The 17,736-nt window shown below is 51.9% G+C and overlaps 2 protein-coding genes across 12 annotated transcripts in view; one reads left to right on the top strand and one right to left on the bottom strand.

Moving 5' to 3' along the window:
- Window positions 1-10,372, top strand: part of ITGB4 (integrin subunit beta 4) — a 29,914-nt gene extending 19,542 nt beyond the window's left edge. For 6 of the 11 annotated variants that reach the window (XM_057423941.1, XM_057423940.1, XM_057423938.1 and 3 more), the window contains 14 exons: window positions 733-893; window positions 1,253-1,433; window positions 1,654-1,791; window positions 2,316-2,498; window positions 2,695-2,826; window positions 3,823-4,023; window positions 4,921-5,094; window positions 5,585-5,758; window positions 6,634-6,783; window positions 7,424-7,612; window positions 8,274-8,429; window positions 8,883-9,047; window positions 9,487-9,603; window positions 10,208-10,372. In XM_057423941.1, the coding sequence (XP_057279924.1) occupies window positions 733-893; window positions 1,253-1,433; window positions 1,654-1,791; window positions 2,316-2,498; window positions 2,695-2,826; window positions 3,823-4,023; window positions 4,921-5,094; window positions 5,585-5,758; window positions 6,634-6,783; window positions 7,424-7,612; window positions 8,274-8,429; window positions 8,883-9,047; window positions 9,487-9,603; window positions 10,208-10,350 (2,264 nt within the window). In that variant the 3' untranslated portion in view covers window positions 10,351-10,372. Of the gene's footprint in view, window positions 1-732; window positions 894-1,252; window positions 1,434-1,653; window positions 1,792-2,315; window positions 2,499-2,694; window positions 2,827-3,822; window positions 4,024-4,920; window positions 5,095-5,584; window positions 6,784-7,423; window positions 7,613-8,273; window positions 8,430-8,882; window positions 9,048-9,486; window positions 9,604-10,207 lie in introns of those variants that run through there. The other 5 variants (XM_057423943.1, XM_057423942.1, XM_057423945.1 and 2 more) reach the window with 5 other exon arrangements.
- A 2,568-nt stretch (window positions 10,373-12,940) lies between these two features.
- On the bottom strand, window positions 12,941-17,059 carry GALK1 (galactokinase 1; the record flags this gene model as incomplete). The annotated part of the gene is made up of 7 exons (XM_057423963.1): window positions 12,941-13,127; window positions 14,107-14,269; window positions 14,746-14,896; window positions 15,141-15,322; window positions 15,728-15,863; window positions 16,408-16,527; window positions 16,794-17,059. Coding segments are annotated over 7 exons (1,090 nt in total), but the record flags the coding sequence as incomplete, so codon positions are not given.
- Window positions 17,060-17,736: the final 677 nt, after the last annotated feature.

Below are 17,736 nucleotides of genomic sequence, written 5' to 3'. Positions count from 1 at the left end.
ATACGAGCCATCTTCATTCCTTTTCCTCGGGGAGCTGAATAAAATGCTGTTAAAACAGGAGAGAGGTAGGAATTGCCATGAGCTGTGCTTGTGGTTCCTGTGGCTGGACAAGCAAAGCTATGTACAAAAATACAAAAGTATTGTCATCAAGTGAGTTGATAACATAAAGGTATTTATCACAGTACTGGTCATAAATACTGGGGGTACAAGACAGTCCCTTGATATTGGGCCAACGAGGAAAGCTTCAGGGGCAGGCACCAGGGGCTGGAGAGGCTCCAGAGAGCTGTCTTCTGGACTTGGTGGGTTTCCAGAAGCAACTCGATGACTTCAGAAGGCTCTGCCCATCGTTTTGTTCTCTTATATCTGCATAGGGCAACTGCTGAACCGACTGAAGCATTACTAAATACATTTAGACAGAGTTAAAGATTTTCAGAGGAAAGAAGGTGGTCTTTTAATTTCTTCCTACCTAGGCAGTCTGTAATGAGCAGCAGGAGGGTGCAGGACCTGGGGGGTCTGAGCCCAACTCTCAAGCCAGCTTGCTGTGTGGCTTTGTGGGATGTTATTAGGAAATGCCTCAGTTTCCCTTCCCTATAATGGGGATCTACCCCTCAGAAATGCTTTGAGAATTGCTGCTTGGGGGCAGGACAAGTGCTGAAGAGAGGCACACTTTCTTCTTTTTGTCCTGTGGGGGGGGACTAGCACTGATGTGTCCTTTCTTCCTTGTGCCTGCAGAGGTGGTGGATGGTATCCCCTCGATGACTGGCCTAGGCCAGATCTCCCAGTCCCCAAAAGGCCGCCTGAGTGCGCCACTTAACCCCAATGCCAATGCTCTCAGCTCCAGGGAAATCAGCTTCAGCTGGTTTCCTCCACCAGGAAAACCTCTGGGGTACAAGGTGAGGAGTGAATCCCTTGGGAGGGTGAGTCCTATCCTGCAGGTGTTTCACACACAGTCATTTGTGGCAAAAACATGGGGAGAAGATGCCCAAAGGAGGAAACAAGCTCATCCCTTCTGGACCCTCCATCCCTGAGGGACCATTATTGGGTGGATGTGGAATTTGCAGGAAAGATTCCTAGGGGGTTCATCTCCCTTTGCATCACTTACTATGAAATACCCACATCATTCTGGCCTCTCACTTCAAAAGAATAGCACAACACCTTGGGTTTCCCAGAGAAGATCTAATAAGAGATGGGGAATTTCTCACTCATTATGATGGGGATCTGAAGGCATCATGACTTGCTGTTGCTTTGCCAGGTTAAATACTGGATCCAAGGGGACCCCGAGTCAGAAGCCCATCTTATTGATGTCAAAGCACCATCAGTAGAGCTGAGTAACCTCTACCCCTTCTGCGACTACGAGATGCAAGTCTCTGCCTACAATGCCATGGGTGAAGGTGCTTACTCTGACATCATCCACTGCCGCACTCTTGAGGATGGTGAGCCAATCTACACTTTGTTTCCCACTATGTGGGAGCAAATTGGTACCGGTGCACCCAGCATGGGCTCAGGGCTCCAGCTGTGAGCTTCTGATGGTCTTGGGGACAAGCACCCAGTGCCTCCCACTGCAACCCAGCTATGATCTGGGGAGCTCTGGGCATTTGTGTGCACTGGCTTCTGACTCACAGTAACCTGAACCCTTTGCTTTTGCCTTTCCAGTCCCCAGTGAGCCCGGCCGCTTGGCTTTCAATGTTGTGTCTTCCACTGTGACACAGCTGAGCTGGGCTGAGCCTGCAGAAACCAATGGGGAAATCACAGCTTATGAAGTCAGTTACGGACTTGTCAACGAGGACAACAGTAAGAGCTCATTTTCTGACCAGGGCAGTTCAGCCAGGCTGAGGAGCTGAAGTACAATTTCCAGAGGCTGGGGTAGTCCCAAGAAGCAGGAGAATTAGAATGGCTCCAAGCATGTTTCTTGAGGGGGTCACTTCTTGATGGGAGGAGCACAGGAAAATCACCATTCAGAATTTAACCCTGCAAAGCCTGGAGCACTCTCAGTTCCCATTCACTTCCATAGTGTTTTGCTGCTGCTTTTCATCTTAAAATCTTAGTTCATAGGTCTAGACTCTAGGGCTAGGATGTCAGGAAGATGCTATTTGGTGACACAGCAGCAAAAGGATACCTCTGCTCTAGGCTGACTCCACATTCAGTTTGGGAAGTCCCCGAAGATGATGTCATGCCCACACAGCTTCTACACCTTGTTCCAGAGCCAGGCTGTGTCCTGGCAGCAAACTTCAGTGAGCCTGTTGGCCAAGGATGGGGTGCTGTGGGATCCTTTGTGTCTCGTGGCCTCACGGGTGACAGGCATACTGTATTTGCAGTACCCATTGGCCCAATGAAGAAGGTGCTGGTTGAAGACCCAAAGAAGCGCATGGTGCTGATAGAAAACCTGCGGGAGTCCCAGCCCTATCGCTACATGGTGAAAGCCAGGAATGGTGCTGGCTGGGGACCTGAGAGAGAAGCTACCATCAACCTTGCCACGCAGCCTAAGCGCCCGATGTCCAGTGAGTTACTGCTCCCCCTGGGTGGGAGCAGGAGCACTGCTGGGATGTGCTTCCCATTACCCCAGCTGCTTCTCCATGTCCTGCTTGCTCAGCTCCACCACCCACCCTGGTGAATGCCGAAGGCCAGCCTAAGTATGGGAGGTTTGTGTGGTTTTGAGATGCTTGTCCAATGGCATTTTTCTCACCTCTTCTCCAGTCCCCATCATCCCTGATGTCCCCATCATTGATGCAGAGGGAGGCGAGGACTACGACAGCTACCTGATGTACAGTGCAGATGTGCTTCGCTCTGCAGCTGGCAGCAAGCATCCCAGTGTCTCTGATGATTCAGGTACGTTGCTCTGGGTTTTGCAAGGTCACTTTTAACATTTCTTTTCCTTAACAGCAGCTTTCAGCAATGGGTTTCACTGCTCCTTTCCTCCTCATGGAGATAGAGAAATCCAAGTCACAGAGAAGGTGGAGATCAACCAAAGCACGGTAGCTGCATCCATGGGAACACTTGACTAGTCACAGTGTAAATAAGACCAGTGCCTCCCTTCTTAGCCATGAAGCAAAGAGAAATCCCAGTGTGGGGTGAGAGAGCTTTTCATGGCCCTCCCTGCTCACCTTCCCTTCCTGTTGCCATTTGGCTGGACCACAAGAGCTCCTGTCAGCAAGCAAGTACTGGCAAGTCAGACCTCTGAGTCTCTCGGATGCTCAGGGTCTTGGCCAAGCCAACAGGAGGGAATTCACAAGGTGCTGGGAAGGCACTGACTTCCTCCATCAGTTCACTCTCTGAATAAGGCTGGCTTCCTTGTCTTTTACTGGGACAACGATGGGAAGATGTGCCATAAGTGAAATGATGAGGCTTGTCAGTAGGATTTGGAGGGTCTTCCCTGGGAAAGTTCTCCAGGGCCTGGGATCAAGCAGTGAGTCCCTGGTCCTGTCAGAGAGCAAGGTAATGAGACCACTGAGCACACATCGAGGACTGAGAGAACCTCTCCTGAGCAGAGGACAATTGTTGCAAGACTCCTCATAACAGGGACAGGCGTGTGGTGGGAGTCTGACTCTCACCTTTGTCATGATGGACACAGGGCTGGAAAAGAGCCCTGGCGCTGAGGAACACCATGCATGTTGCATTCCCACCGTCTTCTTTCTACTAGTCACACAATGGTTGCACTGCCTGAACTCATCAGCTCACTTGGCGAGACAGGCTGCGAAGGGTTGTTGTTCCTGTTCCCACTGGTGCCTGTCCCTTCCCTCCCCAGCAAGCACCACAGAGGTGGTGGGCAGCCCACTCTGTATCCCGCAGATCATGCCAACACCAGTGCTTGCGTTGTCCCAAAAGGCTCCAGGTGGAAATATGTGCCGCTGCTGGGAGAAGACTTGGATCTTCGACGCATCACCTGGAGGCTCCCAGCTGAAACCATTCCCCGCCTCTCTGGCAGCAGCCGCTTCTCCTCAGACACCGAGGGTCTCCTCCATGAGGAGGACAGCGACGTGGCTACTGGCAGCCTGAGGAGGAGCGGGACGCCCTGTCCCCAAGCAGGTGAAGGGCAGCTTCATTAAGGCACTGAGTGTCCTGTCTCATCCTGCTCTGAGACAAGGGGCTGGCAACCGGGGTCTGCCCCAGTACATGTCCCCTTCCTCCCCTTGTGTGCCCATCTTATGTTGGCATGATGCACTGTTCACATACTGTAGTCTGCTTCAAAAACTGTTCTGGTGTGTCTGCTCACAAGAGTGTCAAGGTAACCCCCATCTCGGCATGGACTTGGGAGCCTAACAAGTTGCTAGCAAGTTGCTTCTGCAAAAGGCTGGACCTTCAAGGCAGGAGAAAACTCAGATGATACCTCCTAAGTGGCACCTGCAAAGGCAGCTCCTCACCTTAATTAAGTGCCCTGAGCTTCTAGGGCAGATCTGCTGGACTGATCTATCCTGGCCTGCTGCTGAGAAGGGCTGGGAGCTCATCAAAGACCAGAACAATGGAGCAGAGTTTGCTTTTCAAATCCAGATGAAATGGGATCCAGAGTGAGATTTGGAGAAACTGCCTCAATAAAGGGCTGTTTTCCTTTTTTTACCTTTTTTTTTCTTTTTTTTTCATCTGAAATTATATACTTGGGCTTGCGTCTAAGAAAGATGTGAGAGAACATGGCAAGAACCACAAGACAGTGCTCCAGTGAGGCCGAGGTCTGGAGTTACCTTGAGCACCATGGGGCTGTCTGGTGCCGTGTGCAGGGCAAAGTCTCAATTTACCTCTTTGCTTCCACATCATCAGCTTAGGTGGCTTTTTCTAGATGTAGTGCTCCAGAACAACCTTCCAGAGTGGCTGAAGCTGGGATGCAGCCAAGGCAGGGTGCACCATGATGCCTCCTGCTTCCTTCCCATGGAAACTGGAGCAGCAGCCCTGTCCATAGCCCTGTTCCTCACAGTGTGCTCTCTTTCACAGAACACTTGCTGAATGGCCGGGTAGACCTCTCCTTCCCTGGCAGTAGCAGTGGCGCACTGACCAGAGCAACAAACACCAGCTACCATCAGCTGAGCTCACACATGCAGCAGGAGCACAGAGTGATGGGAAGCTCCTCTCTGACAAGAGACTACTCCACAATGCTGATGGGGCACGGTGAGTACCGTGATGATGGACCTGTCCTTCCCTTCCACCCCTATTACTGTCTTTGGACTTATGCCCTACAAGTCTTTTTGGTGTGACAACTGTGTTCACTGCAAAGGGGGCCTATGAACCAGACATATGTAAGGTCATGTCCTCACCACTGATGTTTAGGTGCTTTGCTAAGGCCAGCCTGCTACCAGACTAGTCTGGAAAGGGTTTCCATCCCTCATGTGCAGAGTGCTCGGGAAAGGGAGCTACATCCTTATCCTCACACCACAAAGCACTCTGGCAAGTGCATGTGTGTATTCTTACTCTGTCTAGCAGCATGGTTGCCTTTTGGCTCCACAGGTGTACATCAGCTGGTGCTGACAGAAGGTTGTTATAAGACTCTTCAAATCTGAGCCTTAAAAAAATCTACTCTGCAGGAGCCAGCACCTGGGCTGAACCTGCTCTGAAGTCTCCAATGGTGTTTTTCTCTCTTTCTCTTGCACCGCTTCTGTAGATTGTCCAGGGACACTCTTCCCTCCCATCTGTGAAGATGCCGGGAGGACAATCCTGCAGCCTCAGGATGTGGGTTTCAGGAGCAGGGCAAAGGTGAAGGGTTACTACCCCAGCACTGGCTGTCGGGACTCTATAATCATGACTGATGGGTCTGCAGGGATTTGCAAGTACATAGGTACAGCTTTGCCCAGTGTCTCTTCCCAGCCATGCATCCCATAACAGCCAAGCCACTGACCATCCATGAGCTGTTGCCATCCATTGCTTGCCCCAAATCCTCTCTCCATGGCTCGCTGTGTGCCACGCTGGTGATCTTCCTGGCGCAACCTGAGCCTTCATCACACCACCTTTCCCTTCACAGGTGACTTCAGCTGTGTTTCAACCCACCTGGGCTGCTTAACACTCACCACCACGGTGCTCTAATGAGCTGACCAGCTCATTGTTCCCATTCTCTTCATTCCTAACAAGCTGCTTGTTCTCAGTCTTACCCCACAGGTCTTCAGAGGAGTCTTGGGGAGAACATGTGCTCCATATGAAATGTCCCTCTGCAAGCTCCTTGGGAAAGTCCATGTCAATGAGGGGTTTCAGTTTTTGAGTGGCACCTGGGAGGCTGCTGTGCTAACATGAGCCCTTGTCCCAGCTGCCCCATACCCTTGATCAGTCCCTGAAGGTGTTGGACTGCTTCAGCTATAGACTAGGGCCAGTGCTAACTGAGCTATATGTGAAGATAACTGTGAAGCTTATGGCAGAGTGGACAGGGTGCTTCAGGGTGAGTGAGGAGGGCCACATGCAGCACCTGGACCCCTGCTCTGGTTTCTCTACCACAGGGGCACAAAGCTTACCTTAACTTATGCCACTCAAGGCTGGCACCCCAAGGCCATGGGAATTCACTGTAGGTATGCAGAGCCAGCCAGTCCTGGGCTGTGGTGAGTCAGCTTGCAGAGATGACATCTCACCACGCTCTCCGTGGACCATTAGGACCATCCCATGCTTGTGTGTGCTACTCCCTCCTCTCCCCCAGATCTCCACCCTGATGCTGCCTTTTTCCTTCAGACTCCAGGCCGCGGCTAGGGGTTCCCGACACCCCTACACGCCTGGTGTTCTCTGCCCTGGGACCCACCTCCCTGAAGGTGAGCTGGCAGGAGCCGCACTGCGAGAAGGAGGTGCAGGGCTACAGCGTGCACTACCAGCTCCTCAATGGAGGTCAGTGAGCAGGTGCCACTGTCCACCAGGCACTTGGTGGTGGGAGTTTCTGGAGAATCTGGTCTGGGTCTTCTCCTGGGCAATGGCCTCTGGGTGATTCTGCTTGAGCAGAGGGGTTGGACCAAATGAACTCCAGGGGTCCTTTCCAGCCCTAACCATTCCGGGATTCAGGGACTGGTCCCCAACTTTGCTTTTTCTGCAGCCTTAAGGAAGTGTCTCAGCTACCTCACAGCTCTCATTCTCTGCTTCTGCTGGGGGGACAATTCCTTGTGAAGTCATCCCTCCTCCAAAACCACTTGGAATCATCCTCCACCAGCCCAAACATTTCAGTCGAAGGTTTTTTCCAGCACATTGGACTTGGAGGAAGAATTTGAATGAAAATATTTTTACATGAAATTTGGGTCAGTTAGTAAAAATGTAATTATCTTTGGCTGAAAATCATTTTGTTTTCAAGAAGCTGCTGTTTGTGCCGAGCCTTTTTTGAAACAGCCTCTTGTCCTGCTGTCGGTGGTGATGTGTGATGGAGGTGGCCAGGGATGACTTTTCCAGGTGGTCCATTTGAGATGGAGTTTAAGCAAAAGCCATGGCTCTGTCTTTGTATCTGCAACATGATGCTGACATCCCACTTTGTGTGTCCCAGGAGAGGTCCACCGCCTCACCATCCGCAACCCCAGCCAGAACTCAGTGGTGGTAGAGGACCTGCTGCCCAACCACTCCTACATCTTTAAGGTGAAGGCACAGAGTGAGGAAGGCTGGGGCCCGGAGAGGGAAGGAGTCATCACCATAGAGTCCCAGGTGGACCCTCAGAGCCCACTCAGCCCTGTACCAGGTGAGGTGGATGGAGGGCAGGAGAAGGGTGACACTGATGTCTCTGCTGCTGTCTGCAGTGCTGGCCTTGCTGTTTTCCCTTACCACATCCTGAGTTCTCCTTTCCTTCCTTTCATTTACGAATAGGGCCTTCTTCCCCATGAATCCACCTTCCACTAGCTGTCTAGGTAGCTGTCGTGGTTTGAATCCAGCTGACAACTCGGCACCAGGCAGCCACTCACTCACCCGCCCAGGCAGGATGGGGAGGGGAATCGGAAGAATGTAAAACCCATGGGTGGAGATAACAGTCCAATAACTAAAGCATAATATGAAACTACTAATATTAATGATAAGGGAAATAACAAGGGAGCTAATATAAAACAAAAAGGGGAAAAGAAAAAAACACTAACCAGCAGTGGTTCACAATACGATTGCTCAGCACCCGCCAGCTGATACCCAGCCTTACCCAAGCAGCAATCATTCCCTTCTAGGTAGTTCCCCCAGTTTATACAGTGGGCATGCAGCACTGCACTAGCTACTGGGAAGAAAAGTAACTGTTACAGCTGAAACCAGGACAGTTGCTGAGACCTTGCAGCTCGTTTCATAAATGCTGTGTGCAAATCCCTCCCCGGCTCCTCCTCACCACCTTCTCTGATACTGATCTCTTACTCGTGCTCCTGCAGGTTCACCCTTCACGCTGAGCACACCCAGTGCTCCTGGGCCACTTGTGTTCACTGCCCTCAGCCCTGACTCCCTGCAGCTCAGCTGGGAGAGACCCCGCAAGCCCAATGGGTCCATCTTGGGCTACATGGTTACCTGTGAGATGCTGCATGGAGGAGGTATGGTACCAGGCTGTGGAAGCCCAGTTCCCTGCGTAGAGCACAAGATGCCTCCAGCAAATGCAACCACTTGCTGCTTTTTTGCTGTGACCAGCAACAAAGTTGTCTGCTTGCAGACAAAATAGGGGCATGAGCCTGATTCCAGGCCTGGAAGCTGCTGGACCATGCTGCTTTGTGTCACGGCATGGTCTGGTGTAAAAAAAATGTGGTGGGAAGAGGAAGGACCTGTAGCTTGTTATAGTCCAAACCCAGTGGAGGCTTTTTGTTGTGGATCACCACTGTACTAAAATAGGGTTGCCTTAACCCTTAATAGAACTGGATGTGATCATACAGTCTGAGAGCGGCATAAAGCTTAGGGAAAGCTAAGACAGCAGCTAGAGTCAGGGGGATTGTATTTGGAGCGACTAGAACAGACCTGTTTGTCTTCACTTCTGGTATGTCTGTGTGGATTAGGGGAGCCCAGGAATATCTATGTCGAAGGAGACAATCCTGAAACCACCCTGACTGTGCCCCACCTGAATGAGAATGTCCCATACAAGTTCAAAGTGCAAGCCAAGACCACCCAAGGCTTTGGGCCAGAGAGAGAAGGCATCATCACCATTGAATCTCAGGATGGAGGTACAGTAGTACCATGTCTTCTTAGAGGTGCAAAGTTAAGAAACCTCTCAGAGCAGCAAACACAATTCCTGGAGTCCCTTTCCAGCTTTGGTGGTGACTCCGTTTTTCACTGAAGACATACAGACACTGTCAGGTTCTCATGATCCTTCCACATTCAGTGCATCAGGACTGGGACAGTGCTCACAAGGCGGAGCGTTGTCTTCATGGAAGACAATGTTTAATTTATTATGAAACTTCTTGGTTGTACACATACCTGGAGGCAGCTTCTTGCACTGGACAGTGTAAGACCTTCCCAGTCCTTCCAGTTCTTTCTAAACCTGGCTCTGATGTCAGCAAGAGAAATCTCCTGAGCTGTCTGCTGGTGCTCACTGTGCAGGTTTGAGGGGTTGGATGCTTCTTGTCATTTCCTGAATGCCTCATCCCTTTTTCTTCTCCCAAGGCACTTTCTCCCAGTTTGGAGGACAGCAGTACATGAGAGAGGAAGTGTACAACTTCCCAGCAGAATACACCACCAATACCAGCATCAGCCACTCCTCTCTGGATCCCCACTTCACAGGTAGGGGCTCACTGTCTTCTTTGAAACCCTTGGAGAGCAAAGGATAACTCTGCTTGTCCAAAGGTCTAAGGATGCTTTTACCTCAAGTGTCAAAGGCAGGGAGGGAGGATCCATCAGCAGGATTAATGAAGAGGACCAGACCCTTTCCTGCACCATGTCCCTGCTCTGCCCCAGAGGCAGTTGCAGTCATTTCCTCATGTGCTACCCAGTCACAGAAGGAATGCTGGGTTCTCAGAGTCCCCCAGGACTATCACTAGGGATCAAATCTTAGCTCTTCATGCAAGATTAGATCTCTCCAGAGCAGAAAAAAAGAAGTGTGATGACCATCTTCAATTACATCAATGTAGTTGTCCCATCTGAGTTCAGCAACTCATGGATTCACACTGCAACATGGAGAGTTTAGGAGCTTTTAGGAGCTATTAGGAGATCCATCTTATTGACTGACATAGCTAAGTACTGAGTCACTTGATTTGGAGAGGTTTTTCATCAATTAAAGTGATATTTAAGGAGAAATCTTTGACAGAAATCATCAGGTAGAGCAGATCCTATTCCCTGTGACCTCATACTTAGCACGGTGTCCTGACCACAAAGTTTCTCATTGCAGACAGCATGCTCCTGACAACCCAGAGAGTAGAGAGTGCCAGCAGCACCCTCACCAAACAGGTCACCAAAGAGTTTGTGAGCCGGATCATGACGTCCAGTGGGACCCTCACCAAACAGATGGAAAGGCAGTTTTATGAGGCCTGAGTCAGGGCAGGCTGCCTGCCAGCGGGACGGCAGGACTTTGTGGAATAGTCCAAGATGCTGCTGTGGCGCCTGGGAAGCTCCTCCTGTGGGCAGAGACCTTCCATGGCACTTCAAGCTCTGGACCTCTGCTTTGGAGCCCAGCACACTCAAAGCTCTGTCACAGCTGGGTCACCAGGCTTGTGCTTATCCTTCAGGACTTGGCCACCCTCTCCTACTCTGCAGAGACTCAGTTCTGTGGTTGATGTCTTCCAGGAACAATCACCACTCACTCCAATGCCATTTTTCAATGCGCATCCATCCAAATACACCTGCGGAAATTCAGGTGTCTCAATGGCTGCAGCCTTCCCAGATAAATGGAACAGGATGATTTATTCTCAGACCATCAGTTTTGAGAAGATCCCAGCTGACAACATCCTGATTTATAGCATCACCATTTCCATCTGTGCGTGCTCCAGGCTCTCTAGCAACTTGTATGTCCACTGGAGATGGTTATTTTGTTCTGTTTGGGCTTTTTCTATGAAAGCTGCATAGGTCTGGGGTAACCTAATGCTTCGTCCTGCACCTATTTGTGTCTATCCTTCACTGCTAACATTTGGTACCATGATAGCAAAGTATAGCCTTTCATTTGTACAGCATTACTCATGACAGCCTCTGAAGCTTTTTTTCTTTTTTTGCATACATTATTGTACAGTTTTCTCAGTATATATATAAATATATAGAAATGTATTTTATTATTTTATAAAAAAATGGAGGTGGTGAGATCTATGCTCAATGTGGAGGCTACACATGGGACTGTGATTGCTGAGAAACATGAATAACTAAGTTATTAATTAAGGGCTTGATCCAAAGGCCACTAAACCCTGTGGGAAGCCTGTTGATGAGCTGGCTAGCTCTGCCTTGGGCTTTATATCCTCCAGCACTGGAAACTCCAGCAGAAGGCTGCAGCTGAGCACTTTCCAGCAGCAGCATCATGCACAGGAGGGCTGGGAGCTGCCTGGAAGTGAGGGACAGGCATGGCCCCAGTACCTGTGCTTGGAGATGGGAATGGTGCCTGGAATTTCTTGCATGGCTGAGGGGGAGAGCATTGAGATTTTTAGGCAGATGTTTGGCATCTTTCAAAAGCTCTTTTGCCCAACATCAGTGTCCATAAAGGGACCTGTGATCCATCAGTGAACACAAGGGAAGAGCAAGCCTGCGAGCAGCAGGCACTTTCACCAGCCTGAGTAAGCTTCCTTCAGGCCTTGGCTTTACCTGTTCTCACACAGTGCCGGGTGCAGGGCCCTTGCTGGGCCTCATTCCCTGGCTCTGAGTGCACTGTGTGGCCTCTTGCTGCCCTCTGCCAGCTGCAGCTGCCCAGGAGTGGGTGAGGAGCCTGCTGAAGGCAGGGATCCTGCCTGGAGCAGCAGCTGCCACTGTTCTGCATTAGAGCTCACAACTGGAACAGCAGCTGCTGGTCTCCCTGGCAGCAGCATCAGCCTACATCTTCCTATATCTGCCTAACTCCATCTGATGCTGGACCTGCCCCTTTTTGCTTTTGGTGTTTTTTTTCGTTGCTGGTTTTGGGTTTTAGGGATTTTTTTTTTTTTTTTTTTTGAGGGGAGGTGGGGTTGTTTGGGGTTTTTTGTGTGTTTTTTCCTTTTTTTTTGGTGTGTGTGTTTTGGACTCAGACTTTTGCAGCGCTGACACAACCAAGAGCTCCCTCTCCTCTCGGGAGTGTTCATCTGAGTGCAAGGGCTAGAACATGTTTGAGCCAAAGCTGCATGTGGGTAAATAAAGTCCACTGGAGTCTCCAGGGCTGCAGGTGGGGCTGGGTCAGTTTTAGACTTACATCAAGAAATACTTCACCAGTCCTGTGGTTTGGGTTTTTTTCCACTGTGCCTTCAAGAAACACTCACTCATCCTGAGCAGGTTCCAGCCTCCCTGGTTCTTGTCTCACTGTTGATTGGAATTTCCTCTCCAGCTGATGTGCCTCCTCCGGCACAAGGACTCCATGATGCTTTCCCTGTGCTTTGGGGTCTGGGGTAAAACACTGAAAACAGCCTCAAAAGGGGGCTCCATTTTCAAGCACTTTCACTGAAGACCTTCCTGTTATCTAAGAGCACAGCCTGTCAGGTGCTGCTCTCCAGGGGGCTCTATCCCCACTGCAAGGTGGCTGCACATGAACCTACTGCATCACACTACGCCAGTGTCACCTTTTAATTTTCATCTGGTTGTTAGGGCTGATGGGTTTTCAGCCTTTCCAAGGCAGATCCAGCAGCCCAATCGGACAGAGGGTCTGTATCAGATAGCTTCCTATTGCACACAATAAATGTGTTCTCTACAGTCTGCCTCTTCCCTTTCTTAAAAAATAAAATATTTAAAAAATATTTCCCCCCACCCACCCTCGATGTGTCACAAATATTAAGGACATGTGCCAGAAGTAGATACCCAAGCAGAGGCAGTGCCTGCTGCTGCTCCAGAGGCAACACTGGACCCTGACGCCCTGGTACTTGCTCATTACACCAGTATAAACTGGAGTTCAACTGGTCTCCTCTGCCCCTCTGAAGAAAAGTTGCCCAGTGACTTTGGCTCGACTCAGTGGGTGCAGAACAACTGTGCAAATGTTCTGCATTTATTAGGCAAATGACGCAGACAGACAAATGAATTCCCTTGCAAGCCAGGAAAGCAGCTGCAGCGATGCCAGCCCAGGCGAGGTGGTCGCTCCTCTACAGAGGCAGCATCTTTGCCCCTCCAGAGGGTTTGGTGAGGTAGAAGGTGGCTGTGCCACTGTAGCTCTCCTAGGAGACAAGAGGAGAGTGAGTGCTGGTGCTCTGGGGCAATACCATGCTGCAGCAAGAGGCTGGGCTCGGGGATGGCAGTGTGGGAAGGCCTATCCGATCAGCCCAGCCCCAACCCTGGTGCAGTCACACTCCAACAGCAGACACATGAGATGCTTTTTTGGGGACAGTACAATGTCCTGGCCACTGCCTGGACTCTCTGGGTCCATTCTCAGCATGGGGCAGGGAGGCTGCTGGCACATCCCTAAGCTGACCCCTCAGCAGCCCCTTATGGGCTGTTCTCCATCACTTTTTCTAGTCCCTTTTTGACCATGCTGATGCTATTAACCTTCATAGCCTCTGGCAACAGCACAAAACTCACCACTAGCTCTGCACAGTGCTTCCTTGTCTGTTTTTCTCCCAACTTATCCTGTGGCCACTGGTTCTTGTTTTGGAAGATCAGTTCCACACTCACCCCATGGACCTCCTTCACTGTAACTCCTGTTCATATTCCCTCTCTCCATGCTTCTCATCAGATGACACATTCTGCCACATTCACAGACCCCTTTTTCTAACAGCCCCATTTTGCTGGTGTTTCAGCTACTGGTGCATGCCAAGCTGCTGATTTAGAGAACATTAATGATCACACTGAGATTTTTCCCAGACTATAACTGCCAGTGTTCATCTCAACGTTGCGTAAACTTGGCTGGGATTATTTTTTCCCTAGATAGAGTTAGCCTTCCTGAAGCTCACCTGGCACATATTTGCTCACTTTCCCAATGCAGTAAGGTCCTTGGGCAGTGGACGAGCACCGTGCTTAGCTGCCTCCAAGAGCTTAGTAGCATCAACAGCCTTGGGGCTATCCCCACAGAGCTTTGGATGGGCTACACTAATCCCCAGGGCCTCAAGAGCACAGCTTCAATGGCAACCCCAGGGCCATGGCTCTGAGTGTTCCTTTGGGATCTTTAAGTCAATCTCCTGGCACTTTTCTGCTGCTTACCTGGATATGGCGCTGGGCTCTCTCTGCAGCCCCAGCCTCCAGCAGCGTCACCGTGCAGCCTCCAAAGCCTCCCCCAGTCATCCTGCTGCCATAAACCCCATCAACCTCGAGGGCTGCTGCTACCAGCTCATCCAGTTCCAGGCAGCTCACTTCGTAGTCATCCCTGGGGAGAGGAGACACTGATCAGCCCTGTCCTGCACCCCAGCCATAGCCCCTGAACCACAAACAGCTGAAACATGCAGTTTCAGCATGCAGCTTGGTTGCCTCAAGCTGTTCTTGGTGCATCCACTGCTGTAGCAAACTGCAGCAATGCAGGCTGCTGCCGATCCCAGTCCAGCTGTCTGCCTTAGAAGTGCATGTATAGGTGAGCAAGGCTGCAAGCATTTGTGACCTGCTGTGTGCTGCTGTAAGCAGCATACATCTGTAACACACATCTGTAACATGCATCTACCTTGTCCTAGCACTCCTCAGTGCAGAAGCTTATGGGGCTTTTCTTAAAATCTCCCACATGCCAAGCCATGAGAGATGCTGGGCAGGACACAGCTCTGGCTGCCCCCAGTGCTGCACCAACAGGCAAGGGAACTTAACACCAGTGCCCCTGACACAGTCTGCCCTTCCCCACGGTTGGTGCATCCTCACCTGAGGGAGTTGTGACTCTCCACCATCAGTCTCCCGAACATCCCATAGTCCCTGTCCTGCAGTGCTTGTGCTGCTTGTGCTGTCCGTGCTATCTCACTGATGACATGCCTGGCCCGCCGGTACACCTCCTCACCCAGACAGCTCCTGGCCGCTGCAGAGATACACATGTTGCTGCAGCAAAGCCACCTGGGTCTGTGGGATGCTGCTGGGGGTTTGCATGGCTGCATCCTGCAACCATTCTGTGCTAAAGCTTTACCTGCAGCACACTCCCCTCCTCATGCGTGCACCCACCCACCCGACCCAGGTGTTGCCCCACAGTCTTGGTCTTTGCCATGGGGCACAGAGCTCCGGCTGCCCTGAGGAGCAGCTCGAGCCAAGGGCGGGACTGTCCCTACCTTCCAGGTCAGCCATGGTGGCATCTCGCAGGCTGGTCTTGCCAAGCGCTGCTGCTGCCTCCTCGCACTGCTGCCGGCGCATGGGATACTCGCTGCCTGTCAGTGTGTGCCGCACGTTGGAGTTGGTGATGAGCACAGCCAGGCTGGCATCAGTCAGCGGGACGGGGACAGTCTCCAGGGACCTGCAGTGAGAGCTCAGTGCAGGCTGTGTGCCTATCCCCTCAGGCCCACTCCAGCCCTCAGGGGATCCAGGTGAGGCCAGCTCCTGCCTCCACAGATATCAAGTCCAACTGGTTTAAGATTTTGCTCAAGCATTTCACTCCTTCACAATTCTTAGTCCCATAATAGACCCAAATAACTCTGTGGGAAAGACAACCCAGGCAAGTAGCAGAAAGTATGCAGGAGAAAAATTCAAAACACAGGAATTAAGACTCAGGGGTCCCAGCCCTCCAACAAGATTATGGGCTGTGTGCAGGGGTTATCCCCTCCCTGAATGCCTGCATTTATTTCATGTCCATGGGATCAGCCTGTGTCCATGTGCCCGAGGAGGTGGGCATAGCACATTGAGCTCAGTGCTCGGCCCTGACCTGCAGTCAATGAGCAGCGCGTGGCCTTCCTTGCCCATTACAGATATGAACTGGTCCATGATCCCACAGGGCATGCCTGCAAACGTGTGCTCTGCTTTCTGGCACACCAGCGCCTTGGCCACCAAATCACCATCATCTGTGTCAGAGCAGAGAGAGGCAGGTTAGCAGCACTGGGACCTTTGCCCCCTTGTCCTGGAGCAGGGAGAGCAAACAAACATGAAGGATAAAGGGCTGCTTTCCCATGAAAGGGTTGTTGCTAAAGCATCAGCTGCAGGTTTTGCTCCTGCACCAGTGCACAGCATCTGTGCCAGACTGGGTCACCAGATCCAAGTGGATGTGATAATTTGACGCTGGTGTCTCAAATCTCTCAATTTTTGGGGACATACAGATGGGGACATGCTCCCAATGGAACATCCTCTCATCCCCAGCCAATCCCAGAGGTGGTCCATGGGCTTTAGAGGCATCGGCAAGCCAGGCTGGGTGAGCCAGAGGTGCCCCAGAGCCACAGTGGTGCCAGCTCTGGTGACGGGAGGGTTTGACCTATGCCACAGTGGTGCCAGCTCTGGTGACGGGAGGGTTTGACCTATGCCACAGTGGTGTTTGGGGTTATAGCATCCCCCTCATCCCACCTCCCACCTGGACATGGAAGCGCCTGGGGCCAGGGCTGGGTGCTGCCTTACCAGGGCAGAGCTGCTGGAGGAAGGTGTAAGTAGCCACCTCGAGCGCAGCTGAGCTGGAAAGGCCCCCGCCCAGGGGTATGTCACTGGCTACCACAGCACTGAAGCCTGGCACAGGACCACCTGAAGGAAGAGCAGGAAGGAGGGGGGCTGTGAGGTGAAGTGACGGGAAAGGAGCCCTATCCAATATCCCACTTTAAAACACAGGGTGACCCATGGCAGAGTGTAATCCGGGCACAGACCCCCCAACCAACAGGGGTATAAGCATCTCTGCTGGAGCCCAGTCCTGGCAGCAGCACTGTAAGAGCCCCAGGAGAATGCCAAAAACTGGCTGCTGAGCACTGGCCCCATGTGAGAGGGCTCTAACCCAAGGGCATCCTGGGCCTTACCCCGATAGTACTGGATGACACCCCGGATGTAGTTGGCCCAGCGAGGCTGCCTTGGGCTCAGGGGGCTGCCTTGGCAGGGAGCTGGGAACTGCACCAAGTGTGGCTTGTCTGCCTCTGCCGAGGTGGTGAGGATGGAGATGGTCCTGTCCTTCGTGGGGGATCCCACCAGCACCGTCCCCAGCTGCAGGGCCTGAAGGAGCGTAAAGGTGGGCTCAGACCCCACAACATCCCTTGGAGCATCCCCCTGGTGCCAGTGGACAGCTGAGCTGGTTCAAACCCACTGCAGGCAGCGCCCGACACTTGTTACCTTTAATTGTGCCTATGTGGAGCTGCAGTCCCCACCACACACTCCAGCTTGTCACAGCATTAAACTATGTAATGCCAGACCGGGTCAGTGTTAGCATTGGAATGTTGTGACCAACCCTGCCAGCTCAGTGCCAGGGTGCTGGTTGCTGCACTCCAGGAAAGTGGAAACCCAGGACAAGGCCGCAAGAGGCTTGGAGGAACTTTTCTTGACTGCAGAGGAAATCAGCTGACCTGCTCCCACTCTCCTTGGCCTCCAAATAATTAGCTGTAGGTTTGATTTAAGGCTGAGCGAGGGCATCCTCATCGAGCCAAAGGAGGGCAGGAAGCCCCAGCTACTTCAAACCATCTTTGGCGACCAAAATATCGCTCTGTGGGAATGGGAAAATGTTTGACAGGGTTATAGAAAAGAGGCTTCAGCGCCTCAAGGAGGCGGTCGGAATCACATTCCCCCTGCGATGAGTCAGGAGCCAGTCTGCAAGGATCTGCCCCCGGTGCTCTCTGAGCTCCACTGCTCCCAGGAGTGGTTGGGGGGATGCCGGGGAGAATATCCTTGGGAAGGGGCAAGACGGAAGCCGCGCACACCGCGAGGCCGCAGGAAGGACCCGGAAGGGTGACACCGCGGGCTCACAGCGCCGGG

Source organism: Pezoporus wallicus, unplaced genomic scaffold (genome assembly GCF_028554395.1).
Source record: "Pezoporus wallicus isolate ANWC-B61680 ecotype Strahan unplaced genomic scaffold, APGP_CSIRO_Pwel_v1 contig_7876, whole genome shotgun sequence".
In the NCBI taxonomy this organism is placed as follows: Eukaryota; Metazoa; Chordata; class Aves; order Psittaciformes; family Psittacidae; genus Pezoporus; species Pezoporus wallicus.
Note: the sequence above shows the minus strand (reverse complement) of the source record. Positions and strands in the feature narration are given on the sequence as shown.